The 22452-nt window shown below is 59.5% G+C and overlaps 1 protein-coding gene across 1 annotated transcript; it reads right to left on the minus strand.

Moving 5' to 3' along the window:
• Positions 1-639: 639 nt before the first annotated feature.
• On the minus strand, positions 640-22319 carry Nr5a1 (nuclear receptor subfamily 5 group A member 1). The gene is made up of 7 exons (XM_070006467.1): positions 22206-22319; positions 18433-18549; positions 18189-18330; positions 15796-16424; positions 8757-8876; positions 7302-7449; positions 640-2251 (listed from the first exon to the last, which is right to left on the minus strand). The coding sequence occupies exons 2-7, from the start codon at positions 18532-18534 to the stop codon at positions 2004-2006; spliced, it is 1389 nt and encodes a 462-aa protein (XP_069862568.1). The 5' UTR covers positions 18535-18549; positions 22206-22319; the 3' UTR covers positions 640-2003.
• Between the last annotated feature and the right edge of the window lie 133 nt (positions 22320-22452).

The following is a 22452-nucleotide window of genomic DNA, read 5'->3' on the forward strand; positions in this document are numbered from 1 at the left end:
GCGCGCGAACATGCGCGCGTGCACACACACACACACACACACACACACACACACACACCTGCCTCAGTTTCCTCATCTGTAGTCTGGGGCTGCCATCTATAGACGAGGCTTGGAACAGATCTGAGAGACAAGTCAGTGGTGTCTGAAGCCAAACAAGCGTCTCCCTGACCGCTGTGCTCACTGCTGCCACCAAGTGAGAGTAGATGGAAGTAAAGACTAGGCCAGGTGTTGACTAGGCAGAGAAGGGGTTGATGCAGACTTGGGATCTGGTCCCCTGATTCACTAGCAAAGGGGCCTTTGGCAAGAGCCTTTCCCTCCTGCCTCCCCAGGCACCTGTAGAACAAGGAGGTGAAGGAGGGCACATAGAAGGGTGCTCAGTAGTGGCTGTTCCTTTCAGCCAAGATGGCAGAGCTGGCATGGCCAGGGTGGAGCTGAGCACCCACAGCATCTTAAAGTCCCAGAGATGAAGTGGATGCAGCCCGATGCCGTGCCTGGTGTCCCCACCTGGCTCTCTAGTCCTCCTACCTCCTCAGAGTTTAGAGCTCAGGGCATCGCCCACCCTCACCCTTCCCCCCACCCATCCCAGAGTTCCTGCTTGAGCCCCAGAATGCAAATCAGCCAATTATCTGTAAACTAATTGCAAAATTTATTCCAGGGAGCAGGGGGGCTGGGAGATCCATAAGGGCACTTCATGTTTCGGGGCTGTGGGTCCCTGGCCTTGGCAGGGGCTTGAGTTTCAGGAACAGGATTGGGGACTGAGTCAGGGCAGCAAAAAAAAAGAAAAAGAAAGAAAAGAAAAAGGGGAGGGGGAAAAAAAAAGCAGGGAGCAGGGATACCCAGCTCATCTAGCTGGGCTGGCCTAGCGCAAGCTGCAATGGTGACAGGAGAGCGACAGTAGGTGTCCAGCGGGGCAGAGAACAGCCAAAGCTTCTCCCCAGAGTAACTTTCAAGACATAGGACAGCAGCCAGGGAGCTGAGGCCAGCCTCTAGGGAGGCAGCCGGAGGCCCAATGGGACTGGACCGTGAGAGGAAGGGCTGGTCAACACAAGCCCATAACCCACCCATGAGAACTCAGAGCTCCCCCTGCAGTTCACCTGGGGAGAGGACAGAGGAAAAGCAGTAGCTTTTTTTTTTTTTTTTCCTTTTCTTTTTTCTGGAGCAGGAAGCGCTCAGAAGAAATGGCCTGGCACCAAAGGGAGCACTTGGAATATGAGATGGAGGGAGGAGGCCTGGGCTGTATTTGGTGCAATGGCCGTACCCAGCTCAGCCGTCCATCAGCCCTCCAGCTCTCCCCATGTACATCTGCCTTTCCAGAAGTGTTTAGGAGATTGAAAAACAAACCTATAGCCTTGCCGCTCAGTACCAGCCAGCTGGCCAAGAAGGAGGGGGGCTGGAATGTTGACTGTACCAAATTTTTCCTCCCTGTGGGGTGTGGGGGGAGGGGGGGTTGTAGCAATGTCCTTTCCTGGAAACAGATCAGAGGTCTCCATGCAGAGGCCACACGGTGGAGGGGCGGGGAGAGGTCCTTCTGTCTAACTGGTCTGCCAGTTTCCTCTAGGGTCAACAACCCCCTACCAAATTTAGCAAACTCAGCCATCCTTAATTTACTCAACAGACACCTTCCCCCCTCCTCTGTAGGGAAGCATTGCAGAACCCCTCTTCTCTCCCTGTGATGCCCGCTCGCCTTCCTCCTGCTTCTGAGCCCAGGAGAGGGGGGAAGGGATGACCTCTGACCCAAGGGACATCCAAGTCCCACCTAGGAATCCAGAATCTCCTCGCAGACCAGGGGGTGGGGGGGTGGGCCGCCACCTCCTTGGGACACTGTGAGTGGTAGGCAAGTGCCAGGGGCTAGAGAGTACTACCTTGCCCATCCTCACCACCACCCTAACATAGCTCCAGAGCGCAGGGGGCAGGGGCCTAGGGACAGGGCTCTGGGGTCACCTACTGAAATGCGCCTGTGCGGCATGCTGGCGGGTGCCCCTGTCCGCTGCCCAGGGCCGAGCTCAAGTCTGCCTGGCCTGAAGCATCTCGATGAGCAGGTTGTTGCGGGGCATCTCGTTGCCCAGGTGCTTGTGGTACAGGTACTCCTTGGCTTGCACGCTCAGGGCCCGCACCTCCACCAGGCACAGCAGCAGCTGCTGGAATTTGTCCGCGCAGTGCGGGTAGTGGCACAGGGTATAATCGAGCAGGGCAGCATTGGCCTTCTCCTGAGCATCCTTCACCAGGCTGTGGTTGCTTAGGAACTTCACATCTGCAACAGGAGACAGTGGTCACCCGCCGCACACGATCAGCACCAGGGGTGGGTGCGTCGCCAGCACCACCTTCCCAATGATCACCAAAGCCACGGGGTGGCTGCAGCTTTTCTCCCCTCCCCCACCCTCACCCCCACCCCGCGCCTCCCAACCGCCTCCCCCACCAGCCCCGCCGGGCCCCAGCCAAACCCCAGCAACCATCCCCACGCTCATTGCCGCTGCCATCACTGCCATGGCTGGCACGGACATGCGCAATCACCAACACCAGCGCCAACGTCACCAATGCCTCCCTGGGTATGTGATTTCAATCACGGCTTTCCTATCTGTAAAATGGAGTGAAAGCAGTCCCAAGGAGGCAGCCATACCCACATGACAGGCCGGGAAAACTCAGGGGAACACCAGCCCCATTCTGGTTACCATGGTCAAAGCCATTCTGCTACCATCATCCCTGTGGTCCTTGTCATCAGCATCAGCACCCTGCCAATCACACTGAGTGGAGGGACCCCATCTCACTGCCGTGCCCCCCCCAGACAGCCACACGCACCAACCCTGAACACCCCCCCCCCACACACACACACCTTCCTCTCTGTCTCTGTCTCTCTCTGACTGGGCTCCCAACATAACAATGCAGTGACAGAACAGAGTGCTTGGGCTGAGGTTTAAAGCCAAGATCTGGGCAGGAAGCTCAGGAAGGTCTAGGGGATAAATCCATTTGTGTAAAGTAAAACTGGGGCTGGGGTGTGTGGCTCAGTTGTAGAGTGCCAACCTAGCATGAGCTAGGTCCTGGGTTCCATTCCCGGTGCTGCAAAATATAAGGAAGTCAAAGCAGGAGGCTGGTCCAGGAGGCAGCCATTCTATATAGGAGGGGCTGCAGGAAAACCCCCACGGGGCGTGAGGAGGTGATTTCTGAGTGTGTGTGGGGGGGGGGACAGGTCTGCGTGGACCAGTGCTCACGTGGGCCATGGGTAAGGGGTGTCATCGACGCCCTCTGTTATAAAGGGCCTTCTTCCTCTGGAAAGGGCCAGCAACCCCCAACCCCCCTCCCCCCCCATCCCACCCCGGCTGCCTACAACACCCCCTCCTGGCGCCCTGTCCCCGGCTCAGGGTCAGCAGCAGGAATCTTGGAATCAGCTTGCAATCCCCAAAGCCTAGCCAGGTGTCCCGAGGCTGTCGTTTCCAGCGGCTCAGAAGATGGTCATCTTGTCCATGCCCTTCCCCACCCGCCCACTGCCCCCAGCCCTGCGGCTGCGGGGGAGTGGGACGCGGACCGCAGCCCTTGGCCCTGTAATCCCTTTAACACGGCCCGCGCCAGGAAGCTCGGCTCTCCTGGCAACCCTGATCCCCGGCCGCCTCCGGGTGCCCGCTGAGCTGTGTGTTGTCTATAGGTGGATTTAGGGAAACCCGAGCCCGGTTCAGAGCGTATGGTAGCGGCTGTCCTCCACCCCCGGGGCCCCTCAAGCTCCAAGTCCATGAATCAGGATCATTTTTCTTCTGCACCTTCTGCATCTTCGCCATCAGGCACCTTTGTGCCATTAGAAAAAAGTTCCCTCTCGTCTGGCGATGCGGTTCGATTCCAGGCCATCTTTCCCTACCTTGGAACCCTGGTGCAGTGTAGTGAACAATCTACTCCACAGCACAGAGCGGCCTTGCTCTCAGCCTGCTCCAGACCCACTCAAAGGCCGTGGGAAGTCACCCCGACAAGCTGGCTCCCCAGAAGCAATCGACATCTACCAGTCTCATTCATCTCTGTCCCAATCTGTCCCCATGTCCCAATCCTGCCCACCTGCCTTCACCCTACTACCATCCCCAGAACTAGGGAAGCATGACAATTCACCACAGGAGGCAGGGCGTCCAGAGGGGGAGAGAGACCAGCTCATGGCCACCCAGCAGCAAAGGGGCTCAGAGGAAAGGGCGGTGGCTCGGATGCTACACAGTGGGAAGGCTGGGGAGCACTGGGGCGTGGGCTGTCCCAGGATTCACTGTGCTCCTGTCCTCAGCCCTGGCCCAGCTTGCAGGGACAGGAGCAGAGCAAGGACAGTGCTGAGGGACAAGTCCTCTGCTCCCAGCTCGAGGAGGCTGATGCTCCAGACTCGGAGCCTGGGTGTGAACCCAGGTGTGGGGCCTTCCATGGTGGGAGAGCAGGCTAAAGAACCAGGATGGGTCGCACCCCATTCCCAACGGGGGCTGGGAGACAGACATTCTTCTTATTCTGTCCCCCCAGGAAGGCAACCAAAAGCCCCACCAGATCCTGTTTCCCCTAGAGAGGCCACTCTGCGCTTCACAGCGGACACCCTGGGATCTTACATGGGCCACAGGTCCCCCAGGCCCCCCAATTTCTAGAGATTTGAAGGGAGCTGACAGGAAAGCGGGGGTCAGGCAAGCCTGGAGACACCCCCTTTTCATGGATCAGTGCTTCCCAACCCAGCTCCCCAGCCAGCTGGCTGAGCCCAGGCCAAGGGGCGTCCCTCTCTGAGCTCAGTTTGCTATCATCTGCAAAATGGGGTTTGTGCCACCAGGACTGGGACCTGAGCTGTGGAGGGGGACGGAGGAGACTGCGGTGAGCCCTGGAGGTGGGAGTGTGGGAGATGGTGCCCCACCCCGGGGAGCAGCCGCTAGCTCTGCCGAGGCAGGGGCCCCCAGGATCTCAGAAAAGCCCCCTTTTCACGGTTTAATTGAATATTTGAATAATCTTTTCATTCCAGTGAGGCATAAAGAATGTTGTCCCAATAGCGGTGACTCAGGCAGGCGCCCCTGTGCACAATGGCCCCTCGAGTGGCGCTGCTATTCAGGCCGCCTTTTGTTGCCGCAGAGCACTGGGTAAATTGCAAACGCTTAAGGGAATGCTGCTGCCGCGCCTCAATGCGAATCAGGAAATCGAATGTTAGGTCAATCCATTAAGCTTCGATTAAGTCCTCAGTGGAACAATGCCTGCCGGGCCCATCTTCATAAACACCGCGATTGCCAGGAGAGAGGCACTAATTTTAATTAAACCTCCTTACCTGCCTCCAGCAGCCTGAGACGCTATTTAGACGCCAAATGGCACCTTCTGTGGAGGCAGGCAAGAGGAGGCACGGAGAGGAGGAGTGGGTGGGGTGGCCGAGGTGGGTGGGGGAACCGTCATCGCCCAAGTTCAGGCTGTCCAACTGCCGGGAGGTGCTACCCAGGCGGATCCCCCAGTGTGTGGCCTGAACGTCTGCAGGCAAGTGGCCATCCCTCCCCCAGTTCCTCATGAGTTGGGATGGGGTAGGGGGGCGACTGTGGAAGGAACTAGCTAGCGAACCCTTTATTCTGCACGCAGGTGACTCTATCTCCCCAGCCCCAGATCTCACCTTGAGAGAGACCTGGGCATAGTAAAACGCAAATGGAGTCATGTTACTTGCAGCATCAAATCCTTCCCAAGGGAAGGTCGGGGTGTTCTCAGCTGGGCTCCGCAGCTCAGCCTCTCTGCACCCCCTCCCTGCCCCCTACAGTTACCTGGACTTTCAAGATTCCCCCTTCTCTCACTTGACCTTTCCTCAGTCTGGGATGCTTTCTACACTGCTTCCTTTGTTCCCATAAAACTGCTCAGAATGCAAGACCCAACCACATCAGAGAAGCCTGCCTCCATCTCCCTGGGTGGTTGGCTGCACTAGACCGCTCAGGACCCTTCTCCAACTGGAATCACCCCAAACCCTCAATGGAAAGAAGCGGTGCAAGCACCGCTCTCTTCCTCTTCCTCCTCTTCCAAAGCCCCAACCTCACCAGATGTCTGGCCTGCTAGGCTGGGGCTCTCTAACTCACCCACCCCCTATCCAAGCTCAATGAGGGCACCAAGTTCATTCATTCATTAGCTTGTTCATTTGTCCATGAGGCCAAGGGTGATTATGGCACAAGTCAGAGAGGTCAGGCAATGTGAATTCTCTCAGGACATCATTGTAACAAGATAAGCTGATGGTGGACATTTTACACCTGGGGAAATAGAGGCTCATAGAGGACAGGGACTGACTCAAGCACACAAAGCCCGCAGAGACCAGAGCTGGAATCCTGGTGGGTCCATCCCTTCCTTTGGGGACTCCACCAGCCTTGGACACCACCCACATGTGTGCACCTACACATGCCTATGCATGCTTCATACATGCACGGTGTTTGCATGCACAGCCTCTCCCAGCCAAGCCCCAGCACTCCCCACCCTTCACTGCATTATCTGGAGAGTGGATGAAAATGTGCAGGGGAGCCTAGAGGACCCTCCCTTCCCAGGACTCTCCCCTAAGCTCCACAGCAGTTCCTAAGTGGCTACCCAAGACCCTCCCCTCCACACCCCTGCAGAGACCAGCTCATAGTCCTAGCACTGGGATTCCCACACCCACTAACCAGCTCCCTCCTCCTCTCTGCTCCCCAACATGTCCCCCACACCCCACTCTCTTAGAGGCATCTTGCCACACTGTGGCTATAGTGCCAACTGCCACAAACACAGCATTTCCATCCTGCGGGTTCTAACTTGCCATCTCATTGCTACAAGATTCACCCACCCAGAGAACCCCTGCTCATCCTCTAAGACCTCCCTGGCACGTCCCTCCTCCACGAAGCCTTTCCACGTGCCCCAGATTCCCTGATCGATCTCCAACTCTGTCCCTAACCACCCGGACCAGCTGTTCTAGGAGGACAGGGCCATGGGGAGGGCGACTCCAGACCCAGCGGGGAGGTGACAGTGGGCTGGTTCTCTTCCTTCACACCTGTCACATCTACCTGTCTCATCTAGGCAGTCACCTCAGCCCTGGGGTGGGGAACCCCTGTGCCAGGCAGAATGACTGTCTGAAAAAGGCATGAGTGAATGGACAAAGGCGTGAGTAAGGACAGATCTAGACTTCGTCCAGGAGTTCCCTAGGTTCTCTGTTGCGTCCACATCCATGAAGGTCAAGTCTTGGACATCGCTTTGGTAGTTTACACAGAGCAACATGCCTGCTAGGGCTGTGGCCCCATTTTCAGAGTCCGTTCCTCAGCCTGCAGACCCCACCTGAGCCACAGCCAGACTCTCCACGCATGCCCTGCCCAGTCCCTGGGCTCACTCACCAAGGCTGAAGAGGATGAGGAACTTGAGGCAGACAAACTCCTGGCGGTCCAGCTGCAGTGCGTGCAGCTGCAGGACCAGCTCCTGTGCCCGCAGGACCAGGTTGTGCAGCAGGGAGCCGGCCTGGGCAGCCACCGTGCTCAGCTCCACCTGCACAGCAGAGCCGGGCAGAGAGGCCAGTGAGAAAAACAGCCAAGCTCCCGTGCAGGAGGCTCTGATCAGGATCTGGTCGGGGGGGGGGGGGGGTCCGGTGAGCCCAGCTTTTCCCCTGAGCTGGGCGCAGGCAGCCCTCTGCTCAGAACCCCAGAACCTCCCAGGCTCCTGTGCCAGCTGGAGCTGGACACCCCAGTTTTCCTGGATGGCAGTGGGAGGGCCACCAGGCAGGGGCTACCACGGGGGACTGAAGGGTTCTTCACACACAAAGAGCCGCCGCCAGGCCCAGCAGTACAAATGAATGAGTGTCTCTTGTGCAGCCACAGTAGGGAGTGCCCATCGGGGACGGTGGCAGGGGACAGCGGGGCCACATGCCCGCCCACCACATCCACGCAGACACCTGCCCAGGGATGTGAAGGCACACACATGTGCACACCCACACGTGACCTTCCATGGTCACTCACAGTGGCGCATGCACGCCTACACGTGTGCCCATGGTGACAAGCAGGTGCAGACGCCCACGCGCCCTGGTGTGATGTGAGTGGAGATCTGCACGGGAGACGTCACAGGCCCGCCTCTGCACGCTGGACGGCCCGGGGCCACAGAGACTTGGTCCCACAGGACAGTCAGGTCACCAACTCCCTGCATTTCACCCGCCTGGGTCCCAAAGTCACTCCTTAGGGACCTTCATCCCCATACTCTGCTCCCAATGACCTGACACCCCAGGGGGAGAACCAGGCCTGAGGAACCTCAGCCTCTGCCCTAGCCAGGTGCCACCAGGCAGGAGAGATGCGGGTCCCCTATCCGCACCTGCACCTCCTCCTCTCACCAGGTAGCTCCCCTCCCTCCAGGCCCACCCTCCTGGCCCCTGCACCTGCCTCCTCCAGCCGCTCCCATTCCATTTCCCAGCGTTCCCACTCCCTCCCTATGCCTGCCTGTTATCCCATAGGCTCCATGCTATGCGGGTTCACTTGTGGCTCTGAGGCCGTTCATTCAAGGCCTGGCTTACTCACCAGTTCCTCACAGTGCCTCCAACCTCATTTCTTCCCTCCTCTGCTCCCCCCACCCTTGGTCCCCCTCAGAGCCCCTGGCCTGTTACCAGCTGACCAACTTGGACTTCTTTTGCCAGATGGACCAGTGCCATTGCCACCTCCTGCAGAGTTGCCCTGCCCACCCCACTCTGGAGCTGCTCCACTGCCCCCCCCCAGGCCTGGCTCCACCCACCCCACCCCACCCCCAGCACAGTGGATGTCCCTGAGCTGAAGGAAGGGCCAGAAGTGAGGGCGAGGAGAGGAGGCGCTCACCTCCTGCCCGGTGACCAGCAGGATGCTGCCCTCCTTGCCATACTGGATCTGACGGTAGATATGGTCAAACACCAGCAGCTCGCTCCAACAGTTCTGGAGCAGGGACATCTGGTCAGCCACCTGCGGGAAGAGCCATGTGAGGGTACAGCTGGGGGCCCCTCACCCCTCAATTCCCAGACTCATCTGGATGTGAGCTGGGCAAGGGTCCCTTTCTCATGAGAGGGTCCAACAGAGCCTCTGCCCTGCCTCTCACCGTGTGCGGCCTGCTGCAGTTCCAGAGCACCTGCTGGCTCTCGTAAGAAGGGGACCAGGGCTTGGGAGGGGGTCTGGCATATGTTAAACCCAGAAAATACGTATTTCAAAAAATAAAAATAAAAAGCCAGGCACCCAGAGCTCACGCCTGTAATCCTAGCTACTTAGGAAGCTGAGATCTGAGGATCACAATTTGAAGCCAGCCTGGACAGGAAAGCCCATGAAACCCTTATCACCAATTAATCAGCAAAAAGCCAGAGGTAGAGCTATAGTTCAAGTGGTAGAGTATCAGTCCTGAGTTAAAAAAAAAAAGCCAAGGGAAGGTACAAGGTCCTGAGTTCAAGCCACAGGATCTGCTTGCACATACACACGAGAGAGAGACAGAGAGAGACAGAGAGAGACAGGGGGGGGAGAGAATATCTATGTGTACAGGAGTACCCACAATGCTTGCCAGCCATTTCAACCCTGGACGCCACTGGCCTGTGGCCCCAGCCAAACCAATTAGTAGCAAGGAGCTATGGGAGCAAGGAATAAAGAGCAACAGGGAATTCTACTGGGCTTTCTGCAGAACTTTGGGATCCATGAGGAGAAAGGGGGGCTACATGGCCTGGATATACAAGACGGTGAGCAGGACAGCAGGGCCTCATGTCTGAAGGAGAACAGAATAATCACACAGGACATTCTGCCTCAGGCTGCCGTGTGTACCTGGTGTTGAGGCCAGTGGTCCCTGCTTGTTGTCCTTCCAGTGTGGGTGTGGGAGGATGTCGTTGTGGGGTTTTATTGTGTGTGGGTTTTTGGGTTTTTTTTTGTTGTTGTTGTGGGGCTTGAACTCAGGACCTGGGAGCTATCGAGCTTTTTCGCTCAAGGCTAGCACTTTACCACTTTGAGCCACAGAACCACGTCTGTTTTTCTGGTGGTTAATGAGAGATAAGAGTCTCATGAACTTTCCTGCCTAGCTTGGCTTTGAACTGTGATCCTCAGATCTTAGCCTCCTGAGTAACTAGAATTACAGGCGTGAGCCACCAGCCCTCAAATTTGTAATCCTCTCCATTGTGTTTTCTTATGGCAAGGATGATACATTTTGGCACCCAAGCCATGGCAAGCTGACCCAAAGCGATCTTCAGGGGAAGAGCCTACCACCCGCACAGGACAGAGACTCTTTGGGGGTCCCCTAGAGGTAGACCAAGCCAGGGTTATGGTGGGCACTGCTGGTCCACAGTCCCTATGGGGACAAACTTAGCCTTGCTGTGCATTCAGAACAACCCTAGACCCCTCTCTGAGCCCTCCTAGGATTCCACAGTGCAGAAAGAACCCAGCCCTCTCCTGTGATGAGCAGGAACTAGGATTGTCACCATGGTGCCCTGTGAGGCCGGGTCAGCCAGACCACTTTATGGAGAAAAGAAACCTGCCCAAGGTCACGCGGCTCTGCCTGGATCTAGATGTGTGCTCCTTATCACTGGGCACAAAAAAAGCCCCATTCCAGTATGTTCACAAATAAAATTAAATTAAATTAAAAAAAAAAAAAAAGCCCCGTCCCCTGCCCCCAGGAATGGAGGCTTCTCCATGAGCCCTCAACCTTTCCCACAAAGCCTCCTCGAACCTTAGGTGCCCTCATCCCCCTCTAGGTGGCTTTCTTCCCTGCTGCTGGGGGGGTTTCGAAAGCAGTGCTGGTGTCTGGGTATCTTTGCCCCTCTCGGCCAGCAGACCTCTGCCCTTTCCCCAAACCCCATGGCAGGACTGCCCTGGGGCTAGGAAACAGCATCTCTTCTAGGGGCCGGAAGGCCCCTCATTCCCCTCTGGGGCCTTCTCAGGAAGAAGAGGCAAGGAGGGCCAAGAGGAGAGCCTGCCTCTGATCTCTGCACAGCTCCTCCAGGCCCCACGATCACCCGTGCCCAGCCCAGACAGCAGGTGAGCAACATGGAAGGTCTACACCCCTCCTGCTCTGTGCTACTGCCTCTGTCTCCTCCATGTTCCCTCATCTTATCTCTGGGTTAGAAACTCTCCCCTTCCCTGGCCCTGGAGCCCACTGTCAGACCTAAGACCCAGCCCCAGACCTCACCAAGCCCCATCCCCAGTCCTGGGTAGGGGCTGCCTTTCCCATCATGCTTTTCAAGGAGCCAGGACATCCAGCCCTGCCCAAGTGACATGTGCCTGCAGTACAGACCAGCATACAGGCTTGCCTGGGGGACACCAGACAGGGATCTCGGCCCAGATGCCCCTACTGAGCTCATCTAGGGGGTCCTGGGTGGGAGGCACCCATGCAGGATCATAGTAGAGGCAAGGAAAACCCAGACCCATTGCCGCTGCCTCAGGCAGAGGCTGTGTGGGCCGGGCTCAGGCCTCCCACCCCCTGCAGGAGTTGCAGATACCCTTGTGCCCAGATTGAAAGGACGGGTGGGGGTGGTGGGAAGAGCGATAAGAAGCGAGTGAGGAGATAAGCGGGCTGAGCCTGGGACAGCAGGCAGAGGGGTCACAGTGACCCTGCCTGGCCCAGCCTGGGAGCCGACTGTACCCAGACCACGGTCCTGGGGCAGCGCAGCCCTGGCCCATGGCTAGTGAAGGAAGCAACCCGGCGCCTATGCCTTGGTATCCAGGCCTAGGTTCAAGTGCCCACCTAGCCACAAGCACCTCTCAGTCCTGACTTGCTGGTCTGTGCAATGGAAGAAGACACAGAACATAGCCCATCAGCTACCACAGGCTCTGCGGAGCTGGCCAGGGTTCTACTCCCTTCCCGGCCCCACCCCCCACAGGCTACACAAGCTTTCCGGTCAGACCCTCACGTCTTCCTGGGGACAGACAGACATATTGACTCTCCGCATCCTCCATCCCCTTATTAAAACAAAACAAAATAAAACAAAAAAACACCTGGCGCACGTGGCTCACGCCTATAATCCTACCTACTCAGGAGGCTGAGATCTGAGGATCATGGTTCAAAGCCAGCCAGGGCAGGAAAGGCCATGAGATTCTTCTCTCCAATAAACCACCAGAAAACCAGAAGTGGTGCTGTGGCTCAAGTGGTAGAGCGCTAGCCCTCAGGCCCAGAGTTCAAGCCCCACAACTGACAATAATAATAATAATAATAACTCAGAAAAGGATACTCTTAGAAGAACACAAAGGTACAATACCCATGTGCATCTGATCATGCAAAAATAATAGTTAGCAAAATGAACTCCAAGAGATGGAAGCAAGAGGGTTTTCTTTTTCCTTCGCTGTTCTTTTCTTTTGGTTTCATTTGTTCATTTATATGTCTTTGGGAAGCTAAGAGTGGCACAGAAATGGAGGGACAAAGGGTGAACAAATGCAGCAGTGGTATTCACTAGACACTGTGTTGGAAATGAACTGTACAGCTTGTGGGTGGGGACAGGAGGGAAAAATGGGGAGAGAGTGAGGGAAGGGGTGTACTCTTTGCCTGACTTAGAAAATTGCAACCCCCTCGTACATCACCTTTCTACTAACAATTAAAACCTGTACACAAAACAAACAAACAAACAACTCAGAGGGTGGGGGCTTCCAGCCCTCTACATCTGAAAGGAGGTTGGTAAGGGCCTCCTTTAAGCCAACCTACAGCTTCCTCCCCCGCCCCCACCCCCTCCATCTCAGGCCTCCCTGCTGCCCTGAGAACAAGGACATTTACAGTCCTGGCCCCAGGGACCCTCCCCAGGCTGGCCTGTCTGCTGGGCCTGCCACAAATCTTCCCGGAGCCTTGACACTGCACAGCCTGCCTTAGAGAAGGGGTATTTATGGATGCTGTGCTGACCTCTCCCCCAGCAAGCTCCTCTGGAGCCCCTGGGGTCTGAGGGTCTGGCAGCTGAAGGCCACTGGCTCAGTAACTCTGGATGCTGACGTGTCTTGGGCTGGCCACAGCCCTTGCCACGCCGAGTGGAATGGTGAGGGGCCATCGTTTGTCAGCGTAGGGCTGACGGTTCCTGTGGCCTCCACAGAATCCTCTATCTGGGCAATTAGATCTGTAGCCAGTGGGGCCTTGGAGCGGATATCCAGGGTGAACGGATGTGAGACCAGTGTTTGGGGGCCCTTATTCCCCCTCCCTGCCAGGGGCTGAGCTCCTGGGAAGGACACTGCCCCCACTGAGCAGCAGAGAAAGATAAGCCTCTGCTACCCTGAAGGTAACGTTGTTTCGCCAGCCCAGAACAAAGTAGGGGCATCTTTCTGCTAACAGGCGCACAGACACAATGTATCTTCCTCTGTTCCCTTCCTGGCCAGGCCTCCGCTGCCTGCCAGTGGAGATCCAGTGTTACACTGCAGCCAGGAGCAGGCAGGAAGGGAGGGGCTGAGCCCACTGATGAAACTTCCTGTGTGCCAGCCCTGTCAGGAATTCTTCCCCATCCCCACTCACCAAACCCTCACCATTCCTCCCACCTTCCAGGTGAGGAAACGGCGCAGAGGAGCCTCGTCACTTGGCCAAAGTGGCTGAGCTAGTAAGGGGCAGAGGTGGAACTTGGTAACAGGACTCAGGCCCAACTTGCTAGGATAGTGGGAAGTGGGAAAATGGAGACAGAGGAAGAGGAAAGCCCACAGAGCACTGAGGATTGCGTGTCCCTGACAGTTCAGTTGAGCCCCACCATGACTGCACCTTCCTTCTCCTGTGGGGGAAGATGCCATGGGCTCCTTTGTGGAGGGCTCAGGCTCTGGGCTGAGATCTTTTCTGGCCTGGATGAGGGGCTCAGCCTGCTCTTCAGAGTATCTGCCGCCCACTGCCCCCAGCATCCATTTTCTGCTCTGATCCACCAACCTTTCTAGCCCTGCTTCATAGAACCCCCTGGGATTCCCAGAGGCCTTGGCACATTTCTGAGCTTTTGCCTCTGCTGTTCCTACTGCTTGCACGCCCTGGTCTGCCTCTGATTTCTTCTGGAAATCTTCTCTGACTTCTGTAGCTTTGTGCTCTCCCATCAGGCTCCCTCTGGCCCCATCCATTGCTCACACAGCCCAGGGCACCGTGGCTATGTCTAGATGTGCTTGTCTTCTAAAGCCTGGCGGCTTCTTGGGTCCACCTCATGTCAATGTCCCCAGTGTCCAGCTAGGGCTCTGCTCTTCTCTCAGAGCTGGAACTCTCCTTTGTCTGCTTGGAGGAGAGCAGTTGGATGGCGAGCCAAAGGGAGAACAGAGTCACTTGGCATCTCTCATTTTTCTGGACCCTCACACCTGTCTCTGCCGACACCAGCCCAGGGCCCATTGGGCCAGTGGAAGGCCCTGTGAGGCCTGGGCCGGTGCTTATCTGCAAGGGTCCCTTATGGAGCAGTGCCTGTGGCCCATATTCCTGGGCTCCATGCAGGACTTCTGGGAAGGGGAAGCAGGAAGGTATGGACCACAGAGAAGCCAGAAGCAGGAAAAAACACTCAGTAAACTGGACAAAAGCCCTTCCCATCCTGCGTGAAGCCCCGGGAGACTAGGAAGGCAGCCAGAGGAAGTGCCCTGCCCTTGGACCCAGGGTTCAGAGAGGCTGAGAATGCTCAGCCCCGCCCCTCTACACAGGGGCTTCATGGGAAGTGTCCAAGGAAGCTGGAAGCCCACCCAAAAGTCTTGGGATCCTCATTCCCTTTGATATTCCCCCCCCACACACACCATCAGTGCAGGGCAGGGGGCGAGGGGTCTGGGGTGCGAAGCCCCCCTCTGAGAGAGACATGGCATGTCCCCAGTTCTGAGCCATGGCAGGCCTCCACAGTAGAACCACACCCTCCATCAGTGCTGACTCTCGAGAGTTTCCCTGGCCTGACCCCAGGCCCCCTGTGCCTCAGTGTTCCTTACCCCAGGTATCTCTCTATGCTAGCCAGAGACAGTGTCCCCAGTCCATCTGGCCACAGGCCCAGAGGAAGCTCAGGTCTGAGTGGCATCAGCAGACAATGCTGTTCAAGGCTACAGGCGGCCCCGGCAGCCAGGGGGTTGAACTGGGAAAAAGAGAAACCAATAGGCTGGAACTGAACACACGCCAGGCAATGATGGCCTTGGCCAGGACTGGGGTCTCAAGAGTGGCTTCCTAAGCAACCAGAGCACCGCAGGGGAAGCTCCCAGGCCTCGAACACCTCACAGCACGAGGTGACAAGACTGGGAATTTTTTATTTTTTATTTTTTTTTGGTCAGTCATGGAGCTTAAACTCAGGCCTGGGCGCTGTCCCTGAGCTTTTTTGCTCAAAGCTAGTGCTCTACCACTTTGAGCCACCTTGCCACTCCGGGTCTTCTGGTGGTTAATTAGAGATAAGAGTCTTACAGACTTTCCTGCTCGGGCTGGCTTCAAGCTGTGATCCTCAGATCTTAGCCTCCTGAATAGCTAGGATTGCCTGGCGACTGGGAAGTTCTTTCCTACATCTGCCCTCGATTTCTCCTGCTGCTTTCTTGCCACAGGTGCCATAACTCTGGTTCTGGAGATAGAGCAAGGCTGCCTTATCTGGCCAGATCAGTAGCTGGCTCTAGAATCTCCAACCCCGCTCCTCCTCCAGCACAGGTGCAATCCCAGGTGCCCAGGGTCTGGGGGGGGGGGAGGGGAGAGTCCTACAAGAACCCTGACCAAGAGCAAACCAGAGACTGGTGTCGCCCTAGAGACACGCAGGCCGGGAGACAGTGGTGGGAAGGAGCCAGCGCGAAGAAACAGGTAGAGATCAAAGCAGCAGAGGCTGTAGGAGCCAGCGAACAAATAGAGAGGGAGAAGGAACCCCAGTAAGCAGGAGTAGCAGTACCCAGGACAGCCCAACTATAGGGGGACAGAGGTCAGGGCATGGGCAGCTGAGCAAGAGCACCAGAGCCAGAGGCTGGTGGGCCGGGAGGAGGGACTCACCTCCAGCTCCTTGAACACCATGCATCTGCGGGCCCAGTCCACAATGGAGATGAAGGTCTGGTCCGCCATCCTGCACAGGAGGCCGAAGGCCGCGGGCTGATCGGAACGGTTTTTGGCAGGTTCCTGCAGGCAGCCCAGGATGCGCGCCCGCACCTGGTCTTCCTCGGGCTCCAGCTGCAGGAGCTGCAGGATGAGCTCCGGCACAGTGGGCCCCCCAGAGAAGGACTCTGAATAGCCGTAGGGCGGTCCAGGCTGCTGTTGGGGGCTGGCGTAGGGCTCTGGGTACTCGGACTTGATAGTGCGGCCAGAGAAGTTAGGGTAGAGGTAGCCTGCCAGGGACCCGTGGGTGCTTGGTACAGCCATGGGCAGCGCCTGGGCTCCAAAATCACCCAGTGGCCCGCTGGCTGGACCAGAGGCCAGGCCCTTGGGCTCAGGTGCATGCAGGTTGGGAGGCAGCATGTAGTCCGGAGCGGGGGGAGGGGGCGGTGGCACTCCCATGGGGGGACCCGTCTCCAACTTGAAGCCATTGGCACGAATCTGTGCCTTCTTCTGCTGCTTCAGAGCCCGATCTCGTTTGTACATGGGCCCAAACTTGTTCCGGCCACCACGCATGCGGTCAGCACGCACAGCTGTGGGGAAGAGGACGGGGTGGGGGTGGGGTCGTCAGGCATCACCGCTGCCTTCCTCAGCACCCTGCCCCTAAAAGCTGCGTCACCACCACCTCTGCTACTTGCTTTGCTCCCTCTCCTAGCCCTACCCGCCCCCGCAGATGGGAGTCAGGTTCTTTAGCAGTTTCAGCTGCTAAAGGTCCTACTCAGACTTCCAAACCCCTGGGGGCCCTTCCACCCTGCGTTTTCTCTGCTTGACACTTCTTCCATGCCTACCCTACCTTTGCTATTCCCTCTTCCTCAACCCCATCTTTCTCTGAGCTTGCTGAACACACAGCCTCAGTGTCACCTCCTCCAGGATGTACTCCTGGATCTACCCAGCAGAATCTCCTCAATATCCTGTCTATTCACTGCCCATTCTTACCATGCTGAGTGCATCATGCATATGCCCCCATCCACCCCCAGGCTGAGAGCGCTGGGTTCAGGGCTTGATGAGAAGATGGTAACATGAAAGGGAACTTGCTCAGCTTTGCTCATGGCTGGATGCCCAGTATCCAACTTAGGGACAAACTCCCTGACTCTACTGAACCTCCATTACAAGATAACTGGGGCTCCCTCCCACTGGCTTCCAGTGTGGAACTGAGTTTGGGGTTGGCTGAGGCTCGGCTGGGGGAGGGGGCCTCTCTTGCTGACCAGATGTTCCTCTGCCTGCCAAGAATGCGTCACCAGCCAGACCCAACAGGTACATCTCCGGGATGCAGGCTCTGGGGACAGCAGCGTGTCCCCCTCCCGCTGGGCAGTCGCTCCTCTAGGGGGTCTGCCGCTCTCAGAGCCTCTGGGGGGTTCCTAGGTTGTTCAGAAACTTTACAAACAGCTGCCTGCCGGGCGCGCAGCCCAGCAGGGCCGGAGGGTGAGGCATCCTCGCATGGCTGAGGTCTCTGGCTGAACTAACTCCCTCCTGTCTGGATGAAGAGGCAGGTCAGGGATGCGCCTGGGTCCTCCGGGGTCATTGTTCCTCACCCCTCAGGAACCTCAGAGCCAAGCTAAGAAACGGACTGGAGGTCTGGGAGCAAGTGGCAGAGCACAAACACAAGCCTTGAGTTTAGTCCTCAACGTTGAGACAAGGGAGAGAATCTCGCCGGCTGAATAACCTCAAGGATGGATGGACAGACACACGGGTGGCTGGACAGTGAGAACGCACAAAAGCAGAACGTATGGAACTAACAACAGACAATCTGCTGAGTATTTGGGAAAACCAGGCACCTCAGGCTTTCCCTCAACCCTCGCCATGGCTCTCCAGGAACAGGAGAAAGAACTACTTATTGCGAGCTCATTTTGTTTCCAGATGGGGATCTGTAGCGCAGAGAGGTTAAGGAATTTGCCCAATGTCCCCCAGCCTGCAAGAGGTGGCACTGGGACTTGAAGTCAAGGCGTTGAAGGTCTTGGCTGTGGCTGGTGTGGGGTATCTGTGGGGGTGGGGAACTCCTCATGGGGAGGGGGTTTCTTTGCTCTTTGGGGGCACTACTCCTGGGCTCACTTTCAGATGCTTCTCACCCCAACCTCAGCGGGGGGCCCTGGCAAACATCCCCCCCCCTCCTCCAGGCTCCAATGAATGCCAGGGGGGCCACTAGCCAAGCGCCTAAGAACCTTCCAGAAGGCTGATGTTGCTTCCCCCACCCCACCCTCGCCGCAGCCCCTCTTCCCAGTCCCATCGAGGCCTCCCGGGCCGCCGGGAGCCGCGGGGAGCCGTGGGGAAGCCAGGGTGGAGGCCCGCGGGCCGCGCACCTTCCAGGCGCATCCCCACCGTCAGGCACTTCTGGAAGCGGCAGAAGGGACAGCGCTTGCGCTGCGTCTTGTCGATCTTGCAGCTCTGGCTCTCGGTGCACGTGTAGTGCTTGTTGTTCTGCACCGTGCGCTTGAAGAAGCCCTGCGGGGACAGAGGCGCCGCGGCGGGTGAGCGCGGGAGGTGCGCGCCGCGCCGCGCCCGCCACGGCCGCCCCGCCCCGAGCCCCCGGCCCGACCCGCTCACCTTGCAGCTCTCGCACGTGAGCAGCCCGTAGTGGTAGCCCGACACCTTGTCCCCACACACCGGGCACAGCTCGTCCAGGTCCTCGTCGTACGAATAGTCCATGCCCGCGGCGTCCGCCTGCGGAGGAGGAGCGGGCGGGTCACCGCGGGCCCACGGCGATCCGGCGGGGACCCCTCCTCCCCCCCTACGCCCCGCACTTCGCCGTCCACGCCCCGCGGGAGTTCCAAACACGCGGTGCGCGTTCTGTGCCTGGGCCGGCCCCGCGGAGCCGCAGCCTGGGCCGCCGGGGGCCCCCGAGTCGGGAGGGGGCTGCCCGCCGCCCGCCCGGCGGGGCCTCCCGCGCCGTGCCCGCCGCGCCCGATCCGGGACCCCGGGATTCGATGCGCTTCGATCCCGATTCGTTTGTCTGAGAACAACGACAACAAATAAAAAACCCAACAACAACAAACCCCGATCCTGAGAAAACGGGATGGGCTTGGGCGCGGGGGAGAGAGATGCCGGTGATCCCCAGGCGGAGTGGGATGCGGGTTCGAGCGTTCGGGGGACCACAGGGGTGAGGGGGGCAGAGACGGTGAACCCCGCAAGGGAAGGAGCGAGAGACCCCGACGGACGCGGCTCCACGGAGAAAAATCCCGGGACAGGGACGCTCAGAAGCAGAGCCAGAGAAACCTGGGGAGACGAGGTTCAAAGATGATGGCTGGACGAACGGACGGATAGATGGACGGACATATGGACGGATGGATGGATGGGTAAATGGACGGATGGACGGATGGATGGGTGGATGGACGGATGGACGGACAGATGGACGGATGGATGGGTGGATGGACGGATGGACGGACAGATGGACGGATGGATGGGTGGATGGACGGATGGACGGATGGGTGGGTGGGTGGGTGGATAGATAGGCAAACTGAAGGGTGGAAATACGTGTGGATAGATGGTAGATGGACAAATAAATGGTGACGGGTGGAAAGACGATGGGTGGATAAACAGATGATATACATGGATAATGGTAGATGGATAGATTCATGATAGATGGATAGAGAACTGATACACAGACAGATGGACGCACGGACAGACAGGAAATTGGTAGGTAACGAAAGAGACGGAACCGGAGCCGAGCGAGATGGAGGAGACCTAGGAGAGGCGGATGAGGAGTCAGAGACACCAAGGGAGACCGAGGCAGGGAGCACGACAGAGACACTGAGAGAAAACCTGGGGAGACGGAGGCGCCCCGCCCGAGGGTCGCGGGCCGGAGGCGTGGGCGGCGGCCGAGCTCCGAGGCGGGGGCCCCCGCAGAGTCGGTGCCCCGCGGCCCGGGGGCCCCAAGCCGCGAGCGGCGGAAAACGACGGCGCGGGAACGCGGAGCCCGAGAACCCGGGGAGACAAAGCCCGCGCAGCGACGGCCCCGGGGGGCGCGGCCGAGACCGAGACGTCGGGCGGAGAGCCGTGCAGTGGGCGCGCGGGGGGACGGCGGGCGACCTGGGGCGGGCGGAGAGCGCGCGGCTCCGGGAGGCTGCACCCCGGGCGGGGGCGACCTCGGGCGGAGAGTCCGCGTCCCAGGGAGGGAGGCGCTCGGCCCGTCCAGCGTCCACCTGGCCGATCCTGCGAGCAGAGCCCTGCGTCCCGCCCGCCCGCCCGCGCGGAGCCCCGCGCCGCCCGCCGGCGAGGAGCCGCACCCGGGCGCAGCGCCGCCCGCCCGCAATGACGGCCGCTCGGGCCGGGGGCGGGGAGGCGCGGGGCTGGCGGCGGGGGTCTCGGCGCACCCCGCCTCCCCGCCGCCTTCACGGCGGCTCGAGGCGCACCTGGGACCCGGGGCCCCTCCGCAGCCCTGCGCGCCGCGCCAACCTGTGCGGGGCCCGGGCGGGCCGCGCTAAGAGCGCGCGTGCGGTGTCTGGGGGCGGAGGCGCGGCCTGCGGCCCCCCCCACGCCCGCGCCCTCCCCACAGCCCGCTCCCGTCTTCACCCCCAACTCTCTCCTTCCCACCCCAGGCCCGGACCGCAGCCCGCGAGTGAGGAGGGGACGGAACCCGGCGGACCCGACCGCCCCCTAATCCAGGCAGGTGCGGGGCCCCAGGGCCCCAGGCTCGCCCAGGGCGAGCTCCGGCCCGCAAGCCCAGCCTCGGGCCCGGCCAGGACCACCGAGGGCCGCGGGTCGTTGTGTGGCGTGGAAGCGGGGTCTGGCTCCCGGGGCGCTGCGTTGACCCTGCCGCGTTTCCTCCCTCAGGCGCCAGGCGCCCCCCCTCCAGCCCTCAGTTTCCCCGTCTGCGAAGTGGGCCGGTGGCCGGCGTTCCCGCGGACCCCCCCCCAACACACACACCCTGGCGGGGCGAAGCCCCTCTCCGCCCGGCTGGAAAGGGGGATCGCGTCGGCCCACCTCGCCAGATTCCAAGGTCTGGTGAGCACCAAATCGCTGCCGGGAGAATGGGAGCTGGGCGGGTGGCGCGGGGAGGGGAGCGGCACCCCTGCACCCCACAGAGCTCTCGCTGGGCGGAGGGCGGAGTCAGGGAGCCTCGAGGACAACTTGGTCCCGGGGCCGCCATGGGCAGAGCCACTGGGGGCTGAGGACGTCCAACTGGGCCCCTCCTGGCTTTCCAGATGAAGCCACTGAGGCAGAGGGCAGGGGAGAGGCCTGCGGGTCCCTCCCGCCCCGGGGGGAACCCACAGGGACGAGCCTCCCTCTGAGCCTGACGCCTGGGGCTGCCAACCCAGGCCCAAAGACCCCCCCTGATCCCAGAATCTGCGGCCTCCTATGCCAGCCAAGACGCCCTTCTGAGCCTCAGTTTCTCCACATGCAAAGTGAAAAAGACGGGCCCCGCAGATGGGGTGTCTGCGGTGCTGTGAGCCTCCTTGGGCGACCCTCGGTGGGGAGGGCGGAGAGGACCAGACGGGAGGGAGTGGAAAAGCCCCTTACCCAAGCCCCCGGACACCGCGCATGTGCGGCAGGCAGCCAGAGGCGGGGCTACTCGTGCTTCTCCAGCAGCTCCCTGCCCCTGGCCAGTGGGCCTGGGATGGGGGGCGTGACAGGCAGGGGCTTCGTGCGTGGGCTCAGGGGAAAAAAGAAGCCCCCAGCCCACCGCTGCAGGGGAGTGGGGGAGGCCGGGCTCCCAGGGGGCATCTGCAGGGTAGTGCCCACCTGCTGGAGCTCCTGGTCAGTGCCAGGAGGCCGCAGCAGGCGGGCAGAGGTCTGGGCCAGGGCTAGGGGGTGGGGGCTGGGCTCCCAGACAGCAGTTCCGTCCTCCTCCATCTTAGCCCCCTCCTCGCGGCTCCTCTAGCTCAGGCCCAGAGTTCAGGGCCCCAGTCCCACACTGGGACTCAGCCTTTTCTTCACTCAGGAAACCCTGGCCCAGCTACAGAACGCAGACACACACACACACAACACACACACAACACACAAACACATCAGAGAATCTCCCCCCCACACACATACACACCAGACAGGGAGACCCAGAGTCCACAAAGTAGGCCCAGAGACCCTCAAGACACTTACAGATCAAAACACCCTTGAGAACAACCCACCACGGCCAGGACGCAGGGACAACAAGGGACCCCATAGTCTGTCGCCATAGGCCCTAGCTCCTCCCATCAGCAGCCGGAGGGAAGAGGAGGTTTTTCATAATGGGAAAGGGGGTCTGGGGAGACCTAGACCCTGTCTCTACCAGAGCAGTGCACATTGGCCACCTGGCAAAGCAAGCGATGGCCGGCCCAGGCTGTAAGGAGGCACTGAGGAGGGAGGTTGACCCTTAGAGGCCTGGACCCAGGCCCCTCACTTACAGAGCGGAAGGAGAGCTCTCTCGCTGGGTGTGGGTGGACCCTGGGCGCCGGGTTCAGGGTGGGCAGGCTCCGGCAGCCCAGGTGGGGCAGCTGTGATAGTAGGCGCCCAGGAACTCTTTCGCACGGCAGCGGGCGGCGGACAGACAGTAGGCTGGCCCTGTCCGTGTCCGTCCTCCTCCTCCCCGCCTTGGGGGGGGCATCAGAGGCCCAATTGGTCTCTGCCCCCACGTGACTCCGCAGGCCTCTC

Source organism: Dipodomys merriami, unplaced genomic scaffold, assembly GCF_024711535.1.
Source record: "Dipodomys merriami isolate MVZ:Mamm:240054 unplaced genomic scaffold, mDipMer1.0.p SCAF_11, whole genome shotgun sequence".
Taxonomy (NCBI): Eukaryota; Metazoa; Chordata; class Mammalia; order Rodentia; family Heteromyidae; genus Dipodomys; species Dipodomys merriami.